Source organism: Apostichopus japonicus, chromosome 12, assembly GCF_037975245.1.
Source record: "Apostichopus japonicus isolate 1M-3 chromosome 12, ASM3797524v1, whole genome shotgun sequence".
NCBI lineage: Eukaryota > Metazoa > Echinodermata > Holothuroidea > Aspidochirotida > Stichopodidae > Apostichopus > Apostichopus japonicus.
In genome coordinates this window covers 5063539-5083539 of record NC_092572.1, presented here as the reverse complement: position 1 = coordinate 5083539, position 20001 = coordinate 5063539, and the positions used below count along the sequence as shown (strand labels likewise).

At 37.2% G+C, this 20001-nt stretch overlaps 2 protein-coding genes across 3 annotated transcripts in view; one reads left to right on the top strand and one right to left on the bottom strand.

Moving 5' to 3' along the window:
- Positions 1 to 9808, top strand: part of LOC139976879 (ABC transporter G family member 20-like) — a 34393-nt gene extending 24585 nt beyond the window's left edge. For both annotated transcript variants that reach the window (XM_071985748.1, XM_071985747.1), the window contains exons 13-21: positions 461 to 531; positions 1043 to 1092; positions 1764 to 1829; positions 2563 to 2633; positions 2986 to 3074; positions 4287 to 4390; positions 5151 to 5310; positions 6275 to 6379; positions 6821 to 9808. In XM_071985748.1, coding sequence (XP_071841849.1) covers positions 461 to 531; positions 1043 to 1092; positions 1764 to 1829; positions 2563 to 2633; positions 2986 to 3074; positions 4287 to 4390; positions 5151 to 5310; positions 6275 to 6379; positions 6821 to 6927 — 823 coding nt within the window. In that variant the 3' untranslated portion in view covers positions 6928 to 9808. The remainder of the gene's footprint in view (positions 1 to 460; positions 532 to 1042; positions 1093 to 1763; positions 1830 to 2562; positions 2634 to 2985; positions 3075 to 4286; positions 4391 to 5150; positions 5311 to 6274; positions 6380 to 6820) is intronic.
- Positions 9808 to 20001, bottom strand: part of LOC139976878 (hemicentin-1-like) — a 26631-nt gene continuing 16437 nt past the window's right edge. The window contains exons 12-17 of the mRNA XM_071985746.1: positions 19500 to 19651; positions 19033 to 19150; positions 17848 to 18023; positions 16713 to 16836; positions 14312 to 14470; positions 9808 to 10656 (exon numbers count right to left, since the gene is read on the bottom strand). Coding sequence (XP_071841847.1) covers positions 10502 to 10656; positions 14312 to 14470; positions 16713 to 16836; positions 17848 to 18023; positions 19033 to 19150; positions 19500 to 19651 — 884 coding nt within the window. The 3' untranslated portion in view covers positions 9808 to 10501. The remainder of the gene's footprint in view (positions 10657 to 14311; positions 14471 to 16712; positions 16837 to 17847; positions 18024 to 19032; positions 19151 to 19499; positions 19652 to 20001) is intronic.

Sequence of the window (20001 nt, the reverse complement as noted above, 5' to 3'; positions counted from 1 at the left end):
ACCATTACACCAAAGGTTTATACTGTTACATGAAATATGATGTCCCCAAAAAGTAACAACTTTTGCATTTTGGCAACTTAACTAATACATGCAATCACTATATATCTATTACCCTGCTGGGATAGGGGACGGGAGGGGGAGAGTGGGGTAAGGGGTACCAGCCATAGGTAACGAAATACCTTGTATACACCTTAACTAGGGATAACATGTACCACATGATACAAACCAAGAATTTGGTAGGGAAGGGATTTCAACAGAAATTATGGCTTTTTATCTGTGTATAAATACAAATAATAGCTAACTGTTAATCAAGCCAGAATAAAGCAAAGAGATATTTATTAAAATACAAATTTTTAATTCTATTAATATGTGACTTTGGCTTTTGTGTTAACTGTCATACCTTATGTGGAAATTAAAGCGAATTCCAAAATGTAACTTTTATATATATTGTTTTTGATAGATTCCTGACTGATGCCACAGACAATTCAACACTAGACTCTAGTCTTATATATATCAACCTTGATATGTCAAGTAAGTAAAATAATCAAACTCTGTGTAGAGACTATGGAGTTAAACTGGAAGAGGCATCGCTCAGTAAGGAATGCCTTTAAAAAATATTTTAAAAAGCTGTTAACAAAAAATCAATAAAAAAAAATAAAAAAAAAAAAAAAAAATCAAAATTTGCCATAAACTCATCGATAACATGGCAACTTATCATATATGGTCACAACACTTTTTCATAGTTTTTTGAGTTTATAAATTTTGTAGCCTTTTGAGCATATTTCTACCAAACATTGTTTTCCATTTCAAGGTGAACAAACAAAGAAATACTTAGTAATGAAACAGAAAGCTGAAGTTGGGTCTCACTGATCCAGATTTGGAAGCCTCTCGTCTTTTCATTAAGCTGCAGCTCATTGTGGTACGGGAACGAGTAAAAGGAATCCTTACGCTTAAGAGTTGTGTTAACTCTGCAATGGAAATTCTCTTGCCATGCAATTTTGAGAAGTGTTTAAGAGATCAATTCTTTGCCTTTTGTGTTCAGATCAGCAGATAGCACTGTCCCTTCAGCAGGAGCTTCTTACCAGTTATGAGGTAAATTATTCATTTAGCTCATTTATATTCATTGATATTTATTTATCTCTTAATAGTGGGAGTCTTGTAAAATGGTTTAATTATTTCCTTTCAATATTACCATTTGTTTTCAACTAATTACTCTTAGCAATATAGGCTGCTTTATTTTCGTTCTGTTAGCTCAGACAGAACATGAAGAGCCTTTCATATATATTGCTTGAGGAGGTCCAGTTCTATATCCACACAGTAAATTGATGCTAGTTCTTACAAGCCAAATTAGTCAAAGCAGACTGAATATTCAAAAGCTTAACAAGGAAGTTAACATTAGCAACCAACAGGTGTGATTGGTGATTCTGCTTGGATCTATGCATATTCACGTTTTAAGATTTGGAATTAACACAAATATGATTTACGACAGACACTATTAATCGCAACCTTGCAAAATTGTGGGGTGGACTGCGGATTTCAAAGATGGCAATGACTATCACATGTGTTGCAAAGTTTCTAATTACTATTACGGTTAGATTCGTCCAACTCGGCAGCATACAGAAACGTTGTACTCAAAGCCGAAGCCAAAGTGAATTAATCAGGTCACACATACGGAGTCTATGCATACTAAGTTCTGAAATACCGCCCTCATTACTTGTTGGGAGACCTTCAATACTGTAGTTTTGATTTTTTTTCTTTGTCAGGACTTTCTGCATGATCTATTAGTACAGTACGATACAAACCCAGAACTTGGCAAAATTCCAGTCTATGTAAGTTTTACGACCAGCTGAACCCAAAGCTTGATATGTTATTAAGCACCTTCAGGGGTGTCTTTTTTTTATTCTATCATACAACTCTAAAAAGTAATCCCATAATAATGACAGAAAACATTAACTTAAATTTTGTAATATTTTAATTGATTGTAATTAAAACAATTCAAATTAGAGGACAGATAATCTTAACATTGTTGGAATTATTTTGAAGTTAGTGTAAAGAGGGGTTAATATATGTTAGACTCTCAGCAAAATAACTGCATTGTGTATCCATGCATATGTGGACAGTTTCTATGGCAGTGTCTAACCCTTGTGAGGCAGCAAGTTAGAATGAGAACAAAAATGAGAGGTGTAAAATAAGCTACCTACCTTCGTTATGTCAGGTTGTGGGAAAAGTGCCCTGAAATATACCAGGCTTGAGAGGGTAGATATGCTGAATGTTGGAAGAGTATATAATAGGGCAGAACCAAGGAAGAGATCTTCATAACAATATCATATAACATAATATATATAATTATAATATATCATATAACAGTGAGATGTTTCATTATTCATTTTAATTCCTTTCTCAATATCTGGACGAATTTGGAGGATATTAATACAATCGGTGAAATCAGCAACTTTATAAAAGAAAAAAGAAAAGAAAAGAAAATCAGGGTTTTGCAGGGTGGTTTGGAGGAAAGAAAATCACTGTTCCTAATTTAATAAAAGTTTGTGCTTTTTTTGACAGATTGATGATCCAATATTTGGAAGTGCTGATTACACATTCACAGATTTTATGGCACCCGGCGTTGTCCTTACGTAAGATTTCTCTTCTGATACGATGAGCTCATCAATTGAACTACTCGGCCACTGCCTGGCACATTCCATATTGATAATTAAACGCTTAAATGGGACAAAGTTAATACTTATAGGTTGTGTGTTAACATAGTCCAGTTCACAATAGTGTATGAAGGGCAGATTGCGTATTGAATGTCACGTTTTTAAGCAGCACCCTCTGTTCGCCCATTACAATGTCCCCTTGGACCCCCTCTCTTCCCCCAATACACTCCTCACCCACCCGTAAGACTGAAAAATATTTGACACATCATATGTTTCACAGTCCTGCTCTCAATTCTGAAAGGTTTGAAATTTCGTACTTGTCTCTCCACAGAATCGTATTTTTCTTGGCAGTCGGCTTATCGGCGCTGACTTTTGTCACAGAGAGAAAAGAAGGCTTACTGGATAGATCTTGGGTTGCTGGTAAGATTATCTTTTGATTTTTTTTATGTTGATTACATATCCATGTAAATGTTGCATTCTTTGTACAGTAATGAAGACCCTGCTGGGATCAAATTGTCAGAACTTCAACTCTTTTTTGCAGTAGATAAGCAGTAAGACCACAGCCTGTTCTCTCTATCAATAAGGCAATGTGACAGGTCTGAAATCTATGATATTGAGGAATTGTGTGGTAGAGGACTTAAATTAATGCTTTCCTTAAGTTCATACAATCATTCCTATCCCCCCTCCCCCTCCCCCTTATTAAACTTATTTATATCATAGTGTCAATAGTGAAATACAAATCCTCCATGGGAAATGTTTTGGTTTATGTTAAATGTAACAAATAGTGTTAGACATCTCTTTATTCAGTTTTGCATGGAAGGGATTTGGTTTGGTATATTTTTATCCTGCGAGTAGGAAATTAGTTAAATTAGAAATCCTGCCCTGGGCAAAGCTTGTAAAGGAGGTAATCAAAGGTTACTTGATCATCCCAAGTATAATCTGGTACCAACTACAGCAATCTGAAATTTATTCAGATTGCAACATAGAGAATGCTCAATATTCTACATAATTTAAATCTCATTTACATAACGATTTCTATAACTTGTTTATAGTTTGGTATAATTATCATTTTCTGTGTTTCTTCTTCTTTAATTGTTCTTAATTAGTCTTTCTAATTATTCCTTGACTTTGTTTTAAGAGGTTATGACAGGTAAAAGCCTTTCTTCTTCAGTGCTCCTCCCCCTCATGGTGTGTATGTACCTTACAACTATTATATCTTACCACTGACAGTGTGTGAAAAGTTAATCTTAATCTCTGAAATACTGGATATTAAATCATGTCAATTAAAATGAATGACTGTGTCCTCTTGTAGGTGTGACTCCATCTATCTGTCAATCTCGGCCTTTTGGCTAAGATCATGTGTAGTATCTGTTCCCTTTCGAGGGGAATGGTGATGCACACCCGACGATGATCACACAGTCACAGTCCCGATGCAAGGGGACTGGGTTGAGAGCAGATCAGTCGTTCTGTAGTTTGGTTTTCGTGCCCAGGTTCTTTCCTGGGCGACTTTTTCTTAAAAAGTATCTATCTGTCAATCTATCTCTGTCTGTCTATCTCTCTGTCTGTCTATCTCTCTGTCTGTCTGTCTGTCAATCTATCTATCTATCTATCTCTCTGTCTGTCCTCTTGTAGGTGTGACTCCATCTGAGGTATTGATTGCTCATGTCTGTACACAGTGTCTCATCATGCTGGTACAGATGACTTCTGTCATCATCTTCATCTTTGTAGTCTTTAAGGTAAGAAAAACTACTACAGAGCAATGTGTTAACAATGAGAGGAGAGGCTATGGGTAGGGTAGGGGTATAGGTATGGGGATAGGGTAGGGGTAGGAGGATAGGGTTGTGGATATTGTACAGATTTATTTGTATGTTAGTTATGAACAGGACAATGATTAATTCACAAACTGTTACTTGAATAATATTCATTACATGTAGATATGACTTGACTCTTAGTAGCCCTTATATATATATATATATATATATATATATGTAGTTGTGGGGCGTGGAGGAAGGGGTGGGGGTCATTGTGGTGGAAGCTTGAGTATAATTAACTTTCTTCTCACACTGATGAATTCAACTTTTACTTTAAACAATGTTGTTGCACAAAAGAATTATTTTTGATCCCCTCCCACCCCATTGCTATCCCTGCAAATGGGATATGCTGGAAAGTATAAATAATGGCCACTCCTACTGAGCCTTGAACAAGCATAATATTTCCATTCTCATTATTGGTTACTCTCCCTGAGACATTAAATTGGGTAAGTAATCCTCAGTGCCTTGGAATATTGTGTTTCATTGTTCCAAGATCCAGGAATGTACTTTTGAGAACTTTCAGTGGCCTAAACATTTTGGGTTCTTTCAGATCATTTGTACCAGCTTACACAGTTGATGGAGTAGGCTGGACATGTTAAATGTAATATATAGTACCAAACCACAGCAAGTTTACCTCTTCTTGATCATATTATTCATATCGCTTTGAAATTCTCGTTTACCGTAGGTTCCTCTACTGGGTAATGTGTTCTTAATAGTTCTTCTGACCGCCCTTCAAGGACTCTGTGGAATGGCGTTTGGACTTTGCATATCAGCTGTTTGTGATAACGAGGTCTCTGCCGTTCAAGTAGCTCTCGGGTCCTTCTATCCCATCATGTTGCTAAGCGGTGAGTGTGGACGGTTTACTCAGATATGTTAAGCCTTTTGTGGAGGTGCAGAAGGAGGCGGTGGGAGATGGATTGGTTTAAATGAAAAGTTGAAGCATGGAGGCATAATTCCATATCATGATAGCTATGATATCCAAGTAGGACTTCGTTCCTTCTATCCCATTTGGTTACTAAGAAGTGAGTGTGGATTGCTTATACTCATGTATCTTGTGTCTAAGGTGGAGGTGTGGATTAGGAGGGTGACATGACTAACTTGAGAGTTGGAGGAAAGAGGGATGATTTCATATCAAAATTTCTGAGGTCCAATTTGCCTGCGAAGAAGGGAAAAGTAGTGCACTATACATGCTGTGATGCAACCATTAATATAGTAAAACTAAAACCAGTTTTATCTGCTGCCGTCTCTAGAACTCATTTAAACATCAGAGGAACCTGTATCTAATTACTGCCCTGATATTCAATTTTTTTTGGGGGGGGGGGACTTGGGGGCTTGGTGATCACCATTAACACCTTGATCATCTCCGCGACACTCCAGAGGTGAATTTTGTGACCCTATGGTGGAGAAGGTATCCCTCTAACATATGAAACATTTTTGAAAACATTAAGGGTGCTTTAATTGTTTTAAAATGTTATATTTTGCAAGTCTTTACAGAAAGTAATCTATGTTCATTATGATTTTCCACTTTCTCTACAAATATTTGCAATTTATTTTTCTCTATCCCAAACTTTTTGCAAGCCGTCAAAAGGGCTGCAATCCCCCCCCCCCCCCCCCCAGTTTGAATATCAGGATCTACAGAATTTCTAAGAGATGTTGGCTGTATGCTAGTGTTATGATTTACTGTGGTAGGATAGATCACACCCATGGCATCCAGTAATAATAACACAACAAGGTATGGATGTCTATCAAACTGTGAACACAGATAGTAGAGAGTTGGAGTAAGAAAATTTTTCTTTATTTCTTTGACAGGTATTCTATGGCCCATTCAGGGTATACCGGGACCATTGTACTATATCAGTGTGGCCCTACCACAGACCTACGCGTCTGAGACCATCCGGTCTGTGTCGCTAAGAGGTAAGAGTCAAAAGAAATGTTAACCATGTTGAAGGGAAAAATGAAATAAAAACACTTTTTCATTTCATTTATCACAAACACGGAACAAACCATCGTTTGCAATGCAAATTTGCCTTTGAGTAGCAATTTAACCATTTCAAGTATCATAATGTTATACTGCATAAAGGGTTCATGATAAGCTGGTAGAGTCATGATAGGAGGGTGTTGGAGGTTGGGTGGGGTGCAGGGGGGGGGTTATGAATGAAGGTGCTTGCTTGGTACCAATCTATTTGAAAGATGAGAGTATTGCAAATTGCAATCTTCAACTGGTGTAATATTATATTTGATGATGCTGAAAATACATAAGAATTAAAAGATAACTTCTTTGATGTTAATAGAGGAATGTGGAATTGTTACTGGATAGATAATTCCAATCGTTCCTTGTTTTTCCTTTGTTAACAGGTTGGGGAATAACCCATCCTCAAGTATACCTCGGCTTTGTCGTCACCATCGCTTGGAACGTTGTTCTTCTTGTCTTGTCTGAAATCCTGCTACGTCTTAGGAAATGATCAACGGCCAAAAATAAAATACAGTGCTGAAATGTCCCAAAATCTTAGATGTTTGTATATTTGATGCCATTTGAAGTGTATTATAACATGTTATGAAAATAATATTGAGATCTCTAAAAGGAGCATTTTACATTGTAGGTATGGAAGCCATTGTATAACTAGAAGTTTTAATTTTCTGTATTTATGAAAGAGAGATATAAACATGATCATTTGTGCCGCAATTGTTTGTTGTCTGTATACGTAAATACTCATTTTTAAGAACATCTTGACAGCCTCAATATTTTTCCGTAGCTTTACTAACTTCCCTTAGCACAATGTTTTGCCATGTATTAAAAAAAAATAAAAATATAGGAATTCAAAAATTTATCCATTCCCCCAAAGAAAAAGAAAAGAAGATAATGTATAAACGATAGATTTATCTGGAATGGCTTTTGCAGTAAATTAAGCAACTTAAAATATTTTTTCTCTCATTTGATCACCAAACACTTGTATTTTTTTCTTCATTTAAAGATTCTATTTCTTCATCTTACTTACCGTCTTCGGCATAGAAGAATATCGCTGTGATAATTTAAAAAATGTCTGCCTTTTATGTTTTTCCTTGATTTTTAAGTTTATTTTGACACCATCCCATTTAGCTAAAGTATATAGAATTTTTTTGTTTTTATTAATTTTTTTTATGACAAGTTATGAAATTAATCTTTAGATCTCTAAAAGGAGTATTTTACATTGAAGGTATGAAAGCCATGGTATTACTAGAAGTTTGATTTTCTGTATTTATGAGGAAAAAAAATAATATTCACAAAATAATTACTTTTTTAATTACTGAAATCTTAATCTAAATGTTGCAGCTGGTTTCATGTATAATAGTGCAATGAAAGTGACAGTTTTGTTTTTGGGTAAATAAATTTTAGCCTAGTTTAGTATGGAAGTCATTGATAAGTAATTAAAACTAAGTTCTGAAGAAATTTTAAAGCTCGTTCCTGGTTTTGTATTGTGTATTGTGTATTTGTCAATTTAATAGCTACCTGGTCAGTTCTCTAGCAAAATCTTGCCTATTTTTTGTATTTTCTGAGTCAGCCACGACAGAAATGAACATACTGAAAGCTATCAGGGTTTTAAGATACAAGGTATTCAATATTTTAATTGCAAAATATTTTTGGTTAGATATTTGTATCAAATCTTCGCATTTCTCATAGTTTTGTTTTAGAGTCAAGCCCATAGATAACAGGTTTCTGCTATATTTTTCAGATGAAATAAATCGAATTTAAGCTTAGATTTGCTTTAAAATATGCAATGGTAATGTACTGGCAATATTTTAATTGAAAATGTTTGCTTGGATATTTGTATCAAATCTTCTCATTTCTTATAGAGTTTTGTTTAGAGTCAAACCCATAGATAACAGGTTTTTGCCTTTCTTTTCAGACCAAAAAGCTTACAGCTCAAATAAATCGAATTTAAGCTTAGATGTGCTTTGAAATATGCAATGGTAATGTACTGGCAATATTTTAATTGAAAAATGTTTGCTTGGATATTTGTATCAAATCTTTGCATTTTTTATGAGTTTTGTTTAGAGTCAAACCCATAGATAACAGGTTTCCCCTTTTTTCAGACCAAAAAGTTTACAGCTCAAATAAATCAAATTTACGCTGAGATGTGTTTTAATGTATGCAATGGTAATATACTGGGCATATGACAGTAGTTTTTTACGTTTCAGGTTTATGTATGGTTCCCTGTACATATGCTGTATTAATACAGAAATAACAAGCCAGCATGCTAAGTTATGGGAGACTTGTTGACATATCAAACATCTGGCATATTGCTAGCCAGCTGCTGACAGTTGTGAATGCTTGACATGATCATACAGGACCACTCCTACCAAATCTTGTCTGTATTTGTAACAGCGATGTGAAAGTGTCAAAGGTACAGTATGCTTGCAGTTGTTAGTAATGTTTTGTAGTACAGGTTTAGGTTGCCCTGTTGATGCTAACATATGCAAGCAAATGTCCAAGTTTAATAGCTTTTTTTTTAATTTAATTTTTTAAATATTGTTTTAAGGGTTCTAGTGTTTTCAGAGCTTATAGTACACCTTCTGTTTGTTAATGAATGATTGTATATATTTAATGTTACTCAGTATAAAGGGCATTGTGGTTAGATGGCTATTAGTCAATGTAACATGCACACTTGAGTGTGTGGGTGTTTTAGTAATACAAGCCACCAATGACCAGAAGTTGATTGATATAAACTCCTGTGAGGAGGCCCTGCCATGATACAAGATGGAAAACCTACAACTTAAACTCTTTACTAATTACACCAGGTTTGATACCAAAACGTGAATACAGGCAATGTTTCTGCTCAAGTATCATCAATAAGGAGAAATCAATGAACTAAAATACCACAAAGAGAATTTATTTTCATCGTTTGGTAAACGTCAGATATGTATTAACTTGTCTATTAAACATTAAATTTAAAAGTAAGCCTTGTTCTAACTAAGAAATACAATAAAATTGCCATTGACATAGATCTTATCTCTGAAATGGACTCATGGAAAACTCTTTTAATGCTAGAAATTTTCCTGAGAATAATAAAGTCAGGGGTTGCTTCAAATTACAATATATTTTGCTTTTTATTGTATTAGTATTATTAAAATGTTATTTTCAAATACATTCATTCATTGGCACAGCAAGATATATTTTATAATTATCTAGCTAATAAAAGTTAATTCATTGCAATAAATACATGAAAATGAAAGATATTTCTCGTGTAATATTTAACTGTAACCCTCAAAATCCCTCAAATTTCACATGCCTAACAACAACAACAACTATTTGTTTTTATCCATTCTTGGAATACAAACATTTACATTCTATTTTGTGTCCAATCAGATTTCCTTTTTAATGGAAGGGTTTAAATCCTTCCCCTCCCCTCCCACATGCAAATTATTTTCTAGCAGTTACACACCACTATGTAGCTAGAATTCCACTACATATTCCTTGCACAAGCTTGAAGACCTATGGTTACAGAAGCTTCGAATACTCTGGTTCTTATCTCTGGAACAAGTTACCAGATCACATTCGAATATGCTCTAAACTGTCTACATTCAAAAGTCCACTTTTTCACTTGTTCTTTTGTAAATTAATTTACTTTCTTTGTAAAGCCCCTTGAGCAGTGACTTTTGTCTACTGATTTGGCACTATATAAGTCTCATTTATTATTATTATTATTATTACATGCAACAGTGTGGTAATTCAAAAATCGTGACTGCATTGTATCTTAAGCAATAACAAAAAAATGGTTCCCTGCTTTTATTTATATGCAATTACGAACATTAATCCCTGCTTTATTATTTTACTTTAATGCAATTACAAACAAGATTACTCACTGCATCTTTTATTTTTATGCAATAACAAACAAATTTCCCACTTTTTAAATTTTTTTTTGGCAATAACAGACTGATTGTTCCCTGCATTTCCTTTTATGCAATAACAAACATTTTACTTCCTGCTTTTCTTTTTAAGTAAAACTGATTTCCCTGCTTTTAGTTATAACTTTGCCACAACTCTTTAAGTATAGACCTTCACTTTGATGTTCCTTCGTGGAGTTTGATGTCGTGAAGTTCCAGGCCGTTTGCGCCTGATAGCGCGGCCCCGTCCATATTGTACCCAGGGTTAGAGTGAGACGGTATATTCTCGTGGAGGTTATTAACCAGGGACTGGCCATCATCACTATCACCTGCAAGAAAAGGAAAAACAAATTGACCAAGATTAGCTTCAGAGATAAAACCTTTTACATGGTTGGTCACTTTACCAGACCTATAATAATAATAACTTGAAGGTTTACAGTCTTGTCATCATTGTTACCTTGTCACACCCACACATCACCAAAGTGTGCACAATTCAAACAATCCCTCCTGGGGCACTACAGTGCAAAACATCTATATGTCCCCTGGGGGACTTCCCATTGGGTACAGCCACAGACCGACTCCCGCAACTACATTTACAAGTCACCTCGCAAGTCCCCATTTATACACCTGGTTGACTAGAGAGGCAATGGAGATACAGTGCCTTGCCCTGCAAAGTAACAACACAATGATCTGGCCAGGACATGAACCAGCAAACCTTAGTTCACAAGTCCACTGCCTTAACCACAACACTCTCAAAACAGGATTAGGCTTATATCCACACAGGGCTCTCACAGAGAATGACTGAAACTAAGATTACTATTTATCAAACATGGACATCCTCCAAGGTTTTTGTTCTACCAACTGAGGCTTAATGAGTAATAAATTAATTTGATTCGATCCTCAACATTTCGTCCCCCAGACGCTTTTATGTGAGAGGTCTCTTGAAACTGCAAACTTCAGTTGTAAAGTAGCTTTTCACTTGCCTTTCTAGAATACCTGCCGGCAGCCAGTTGGGACAATTTCCTAATGCTAATACCACTCTAAACTGTCCTCCCATATCATGCTTCTAAGCACTCGTACTGACAGTATGAACAGTTCCCCACCTTTACATGATTCTAATGTTAATACTACTCTATACTGTCATGTCATATCATACTGACCGTATGAGCAGTTAGTTGCTAATCTTTATCTGATTCTAATGCTAATACCACTCTAAACTGTTCTCTCATACCATGCTTCAAAGCACTCGTACTGACTGTATAAACAGTTCCTCATCTTTATCTGATTCTAATGCTAATACCACTCTAAACTGTCCTCCCATATCATGCTTCAAAGCCCTCGTACTGACAGTATGGAAAGTTCCTAATCTTTATCTGATTCTAATGCTAATACCACACTAAACTGTTCTCTCATACCATGCTTCAAAGCACTCGTACTGACAGTATGAACAGTTCCTCATCTTTATCTGATTCTAATGCTAATACCACACTAAACTGTTCTCTCATACCATGCTTCAAAGCACTCGTACTGACAGTATGAACAGTTCCTCATCTTTATCTGATTCTAATGCTAATACCACACTAAACTGTTCTCTCATACCATGCTTCAAAGCACTCGTACTGACAGTATGAACAGTTCCTCATCTTTATCTGATTCTAATACCACACTAAACTGTCCTCCCATATCATGCTTCAAAGCCCTCGTACTGACAGTATGGAAAGTTCCTCATCTTTATCTGATTCTAATGCTAATACCACACTAAAATGTTCTCTCATACCATGCTTCAAAGCACTCGTACTGACAGTATGAACAGTTCCTCATCTTTATCTGATTCTAATACCACACTAAACTGTCCTCCCATATCATGCTTCAAAGCACTCGTACTGACAGTATAAACAGTTCTTCATCTTTATCTGATTCTAATGCTAATACCACTCTAAACAGTTCTCTCATACCATGCTTCAAAGCACTCGTACTGACAGTATAAACAGTTCCTCATCTTTATCTGATTCTAATGCTAATACCACTCTAAACTGTCCTCCCATATCATGCTTCAAAGCACTCGTACTGACAGTATAAACAGTTCCTCATCTTTATCTGATTCTAATGCTATTACCACTCCACACTGTTCTCTCATACCATGCTTCAAAGCACTCGCACTGACAGTATAAACAGTTCCTCATCTTTATCTGATTCTAATGCTAATACCACTCTAAACTGTTCTCTCATACCGTGCTTCAAAGCACTCGTACTGACAGTATAAACAGTTCCTCATCTTTATCTGATTCTAATGCTAATACCACACTAAACTGTTCTCCCATATCATGCTTCAAAGCACTCGTACTGACAGTATAAACAGTTCTTCATCTTTATCTGATTCTAATGCTAATACCACTCTAAACTGTCCTCCCATATCATGCTTCAAAGCCCTCGTACTGACAGTATGGACAGTTCCTAATCTTTATCTGATTCTAATGCTAATACCACTCTAAACTGTCCTTCCATATCATGCTTCAAAGCACTCGTACTGACAGTATGAACAGTTCCTCATCTTTATCTGATTCTAATGCTAATACCACTCTAAACTGTCCTCCCATATCATGCTTCAAAGCACTCGTACTGACAGTATGAACAGTTCCTCATCTTTATCTGATTCTAATGCTATTACCACTCCACACTGTTCTCTCATACCATGCTTCAAAGCACACGTACTGACAGTATAAACAGTTCCTCATCTTTATCTGATTCTAATGCTAATACCACTCTAAACTGTCCTCCCATATCATGCTTCAAAGCACTCGTACTGACAGTATAAACAGTTCCTCATCTTTATCTGATTCTAATGCTATTACCACTCCACACTGTTCTCTCATACCATGCTTCAAAGCACTCGCACTGACAGTATAAACAGTTCCTCATCTTTATCTGATTCTAATACCACTCTAAACAGTTCTCTCATACCATGCTTCAAAGCACTCGTACTGACAGTATAAACAGTTCCTCATCTTTATCTGATTCTAATGCTAATACCACTCTAAACTGTCCTCCCATATCATGCTTCAAAGCACTCGTACTGACAGTATGGACAGTTCCTAATCTTTATCTGATTCTAATGCTAATACCACACTAAACTGTTCTCTCATACCATGCTTCAAAGCACTCGTACTGACAGTATAAACAGTTCCTCATCTTTATCTGATTCTAATGCTAATACCACTCTAAACTGTTCTCTCATACCATGCTTCAAAGCACTCATACTGACAGTATAAACAGTTCTTCATCTTTATCTGATTCTAATACCACACTAAACTGTCCTCCCATATCATGCTTCAAAGCACTCGTACTGACAGTATAAACAGTTCCTCATCTTTATCTGATTCTAATGCTAATACCACTCTAAACTGTCCTTCCATATCATGCTTCAAAGCACTCGTACTAACAGTATGAACAGTTCCTCATCTTTATCTGATTCTAATGCTAATACCACACTAAACTGTTCTCTCATACCATGCTTCAAAGCACTCGTACTGACAGTATGAACAGTTCCTCATCTTTATCTGATTCTAATACCACACTAAACTGTTCTCTCATACCATGCTTTAAAGCACTCGTACCGACAGTATAAACAGTTCCTCATATTTATCTGATTCTAATGCTAATACCACTCTAAACTGTCCTCTCATACCATGCTTCAAAGCACTCGTACTGACAGTATGAACAGTTCTTAACCTTTATCTGTTTCTAATTGCTCTAAACTGTCCTCTAATATCATGCTTCAAAGCACTCACATTTACAGTACAAACAGTTTGTAATCTTTATCTGATAGAAACATGATATTCATACTGCTCGTACTGACAATACGAGTGATCTGAAGTGGGAGATAACACTACAGTATAGAAAACATTGTCCCAACTGGGTGGTACTTGAGTGTATGATATTGAACATGAAAATAACAGAAAATAGAATAGTCAAATTGGTACTGACCATTTAGCAAGCGTCTCAATCTGCCAATGAGCAGAAAGACGAGTACAAGAGAGACAATCAACACGGCAGCGATGACTGCAACGAAGAGCAACGTAGAAGATCCTCCGCCCCCAGTTCTGGCCACAGTTGTGCTATTGTTCCCATTGTTCGGTGTGTATGCTAGAATCAGAGGGGGATATAAGCGATGCTGTGTGAAATTAAACTGGATGGATGTCCAGACTAGAATCTTAGGGAACTAATGTACATGTTTGTGTGAAATCAAACTGGATGGGCGTCCAGACTAGAATCTTAGGGAACTAATGTACATGTTTGTGTGAAATCAAACTGGATGGACGTCCAGACTAGAATCTTAGGGAACTAGTGTACATGTTTGTGTGAAATCAAACTGGATGGACGTCCAGACTAGAATCTTAGGGAACTAGTGTACATGTTTGTGTGAAATCAAACTGTATGGATGTCCAGACTAGAATCTTAGGGAACTAGTGTACATGTTTGTGTGAAATCAAACTGGATGGATGTCCAGACTAGAATCTTAGGGAACTAGTGTACATGTTTGTGTGATATCAAACTGGATGGACGTCCAGACTATAATCTTAGGGAACTAGTGTACATGTTTGTGTGAAATCAAACTGGATAGATGTCCAGACTAGAATCTTAGAGAACTAGTGTACATGTTTGTGCGAAATCAAACTGGATGGATGTCCAGACTAGAATCTTAGGGAACTAGTGTACATGTTTGTGTGAAATCAAACTGTATGGATGTCCAGACTAGAATCTTAGGGAACTAGTGTACATGTTTGTGTGAAATCAAACTGGATGGATGTCCAGACTAGAATCTTAGAGAACTAGTGTACATGTTTGTGTGAAATCAAACTGGATGGGCGTCCAGACTAGAATCTTAGAGAACTAGTGTACATGTTTGTGTGCAATCAAACTGGATAGATGTCCAGACTAGAATCTTAGGGAACTAGTGTACATGTTTGTGTGAAATCAAACTGGATAGACGTCCAGACTAGAATCTTAGGGAACTAGTGTACATGTTTGTGTGAAATCAGACTGGATGGATGTCCAGGCTAGAATCTTAGAGAACTAGTGTACATGTTTGTGTGCAATCAAACTGGATAGATGTCCAGACTAGAATCTTAGGGAACCAGTGTACATGTTTGTGTGAAATCAAACTGGATAGACGTCCAGACTAGAATCTTAGGGAACCAGTGTACATGTTTGTGTGAAATCAAACTGGATAGACGTCCAGACTAGAATCTTAGGGAACCAGTGTACATGTTTGTGTGAAATCAAACTGGATGGACGTCCAGGCTAGAATCTTAGGGAACTAGTGTACATGTTTGTGTGAAATCAAACTGGATGGACGTCCAGGCTAGAATCTTAGGGAACTAGTGTACATGTTTGTGTGAAATCAAACTGGATGGACGTCCGGACTAGAATCTTAGGGAACCAGTGTACATGTTTGTGTGAAATCAAACTGGATGGACGTCCAGACTAGAATCTTAGAGAACTAGTGTACATGTTTGTGTGGAATCAAACTGGATGGATGTCCAGACTAGAATCTTAGGGAACTAGTGTACATGTTTGTGTGGAATCAAACTGGATGGACGTCCAGACTAGAATCTTAGGGAACTAGTGTACATGTTTGTGTGAAATCAAACTGGATGGACGTCCAGGCTAGAATCTTAGGGAACTAGTGTACATGTTTGTGTGAAATCAAACTGGATGGACGTCCGGACTAGAATCTTAGGGAACCAGTGTACATGTTTGTGTGAAATCAAACTGGATGGATGTCCAGACTAGAATCTTAGAGAACTAGTGTACATGTTTGTGTGGAATCAAACTGGATGGATGTCCAGACTAGAATCTTAGGGAACTAGTGTACATGTTTGTGTGAAATCAAACTGGATGGACGTCCAGGCTAGAATCTTAGGGAACTAGTGTACATGTTTGTGTGAAATCAAACTGGATGGACGTCCGGACTAGAATCTTAGGGAACCAGTGTACATGTTTGTGTGAAATCAAACTGGATGGACGTCCAGACTAGAATCTTAGAGAACTAGTGTACATGTTTGTGTGGAATCAAACTGGATGGATGTCCAGACTAGAATCTTAGGGAACTAGTGTACATGTTTGTGTGGAATCAAACTGGATGGGCGTCCAGACTAGAATCTTAGTTAAAGGTCCGGGGTTCTGGACGATATTTAAGACACAATTGGTAACAGAGATGCATATGCTGGATTCGTTTTGTATTTTCTTTTTATGGATAGATCTATCATTAAAAAGCCAATTGGGATAAGCAGATCCTACACAAGTACTGTGTTTTAATACTATTGTTATGAACATACACAGTTTGTAATCAGGGTACTAGGTTCATGTTATTTAATGCACTCACCTTTGTCCGGGGACAAAGTCTTAAAGCCACGCATCACCGCTGGTCCTGAACCAATGTCATTCATTGCCCAGATGTTCAGTTCATAGGAAGCATTATAGTCCAGACCCTGTAAGATGTACTGACCCTACGAAAGAATAATAATGGCAAAGGAAGATGGAAATGAAGATCAAATCTAAATTATAATATGCAAGCTAGAATGCTAGCTATTAGGGTGCCTGCCTCAAAATATGCCAAAAAAAAAAATAATAATCATAATGAAATACATGGTTTGGAAGATAAAACATTAGTCTGTTTGTGTGACAATAGTAAGTAGACTGAGTGAGACATCTCATTATTCAAATGGAAGTTTTCTCAGGATATGATAAAAAAATGGCTCCATCAATTATTAACATTAACAGACATTGGATACAAGCTTGGGATTGGATACAAGTTTGCTATGTCATACTGGCCCACCTGATATATTGGATATAAGTTTGCTGTCATACTGGCCCACCTGATATATTAGATACAAGTTTGCTATGTCATACTGGCCCACCTGATTGCCTGATATATTAGATATAAGTTTGCTGTCATACTGGCCCACCTGATATATTGGATGTTTGCTATGTCATACTGGCCCACCTGATATATTGGATACAAGTTTGCTATGTCATACTGGCCCACCTGATTGCCTGATATATTGGATATAAGTTTGCTGTCATACTGGCCCACCTGATATATTAGATACAAGTTTGCTATGTCATACTGGCCCACCTGATTGCCTGATATTAGATACAAGTTTGCTATGTTATACTGGCCCACCTGATTGCCTGATATATTGGATATAAGTTTGCTATGTCATACTGGCCCACCTGATTGCCTGATATATTGGATACAAGTTTGTTATGTCATACTGGCCCACCTGATTGCCTGATATATTGGATAAGTTTGCTGTCATACTGGCCCACCTGATATATTAGATACAAGTTTGCTATGTCATACTGGCCCACCTGATTGCCTGATATTAGATACAAGTTTGCTATGTTATACTGGCCCACCTGATTGCCTGATATATTGGATATAAGTTTGCTATGTCATACTGGCCCACCTGATTGCCTGATATTAGATACAAGTTTGCTATGTCATTCTGGCCCACCTGATTGCCTGATATATTGGCTGATACTGCCACCCACTGTGTCAGACGAGGTAATACTTCTCTCAGCTCCATCTGAAGAGAGGTTGCTTGACTTCCACCGTCATCCTCCACGATATATCTCACGATGGCGTACGAGTAACCCCCGACGATAGTAACGTTCAGGGCCGATGGGGGCGCTGTCAATAGAGGTAAGATTGGTAAGCTGAAATTGTGGCTATTTTATGCTACAATTGATAGCCAGGCATAGAAATGTGATACGAAAAATGATGGTAACGAATTTGTGAAAATTTGAAAACCGTTGGGTAAGTTGTGGGCCTTTTTAGTGATAATTTTTTTGTCTGGGTTGAAGGTGTGTCTTATCCCATCATGCATGAGTATAATCAATTAAGAAAGTGTGCTGAAGAAGGTGAACAGAGGAGTGTTGAGTGTTGGGGGGCAGGTGGGGGAGGGTGGGGGAGGGGTGGGGGAGGCACCTGTATATACTCTGCAGATCTGTTAAGAAGGCTGACTTGTGAATTTTGTGTAATCTCTAAGTTAGAGGTGTCAAGCCAAGTTAGGCCCTATGGACAATTAAGTCCACTTGGCCCACTTTTTGCATTGCTCTTAATATCCTATATTTCCTTGGCCTCTAACTGACCCTGGGCCCCTCCCCCCACCCCTCCCTGTCGTCGGGTCTGCCCAGGCTACCAGAGAATGAATACAGTGAGAGTGTAGGAGAGAGGCATCATGGTGCTATAAATATGCTTGTTATGAGGTGTATTATATATATCAGTTGGGGAGGGTCCATACAGTCAGAGGTGGCGGATGCCCCCCTGACGGACTCAAATGGACTGCTGGCGCCCTTTTCAGCTTTTTACCCACTTTTACTTATTAGCCATTATTGACTTTTTTTATTGCGCTCTCATCTACCTATTGACATTTGTCACATTTTGTTGGTGTAATTTTTTGAAAAAATGCTCTAATGGCTATTTATTCTTGTTTATCTGCAAATTAGCAAGGCCCAGAAAGGGTCATTTCCCACAATCTAGGGAATATCTTTACTCAAAAAATTTCTGTACACTCTGTGCCAACTTGTGGTGGCGCTCCACTTAGATAGTGGCCCCTACAGACCATTCTCACCCCTCTGACAAATACCCCTAGCTCCCCCACTGATATATATATATATATATATGTAAATATACTCACTTCTAATAACAAGGTTGGTCTGTTGTCTTATCTCTCCAGCTTTGTTCTCTGCCACACACACATAGACGCCTCTATCTGTCCCTGTTAACTTCTGGATTCTTACCCTACTACCAAATGTCTATCGAAAAATGAAAAGGATTAAATTAAACTTTTTGTTTTATCGGTTTTGGGAATTTTCCCTACTGTGGTTCTCACATCATGAAAATTAAAGTTCACATAAAATAGATGAATTCATGCAAATTGGTTCAAAGCCATAAAATATTAACACTTCATGAGGGTTTGAATTGCAACTAGTTCACTGCACCTCTTAAAGAACAAGTCTGGCCAAATTTACCCAATTCTTTGTTGAAAATTATGAAAATTGATCATTTCTACCACAAAAGGCCGAAATCTTCTAGGATGATCTTTCATAGTTGTCATGACAACAAAAGCAAACATTATGCAACACAGGAACAGTAGGGACTCACCTGGCGATGGGTGTCATTGTAGAAGTCATATCCATCTTTAAACCAGTGTACAACTGGAGTGGGATTGCCCGTAACCTGGCAGTTAATCTCAATGTCTTCCTGGTACATGCCGATGGTAGTCTCCGGTAAAATGCTCTCAAATATTGGAGGCTCTGAGCATTGTGAGGGTAAAAATTAAAACAGCAGAGTTAAATTTGTCAGATAAGGTCAGAGTGAATGCCAACCCTAGCCTCCCCTTCCCCCCCAAAAAAAAACCCAGAAAAGAAGAAGATTAAGCGTGTGAAGACTCGCGCAAAAAGAAACATCTTATGCCAGTAATCTGATCTAGTTTCGAATGAGGTGTAACAGAAGTGTTAGACACCACCATCGATCCCAGAAAATACACACACAGCTTGCTATCGTCGGTAATTAGACACTAGTGTACAGTCAGTACATACAGCTGCGGTCAATACCCACAGCACAGTGTACAAACAATACAGCGATGGACATCTCAGGTCCAGCT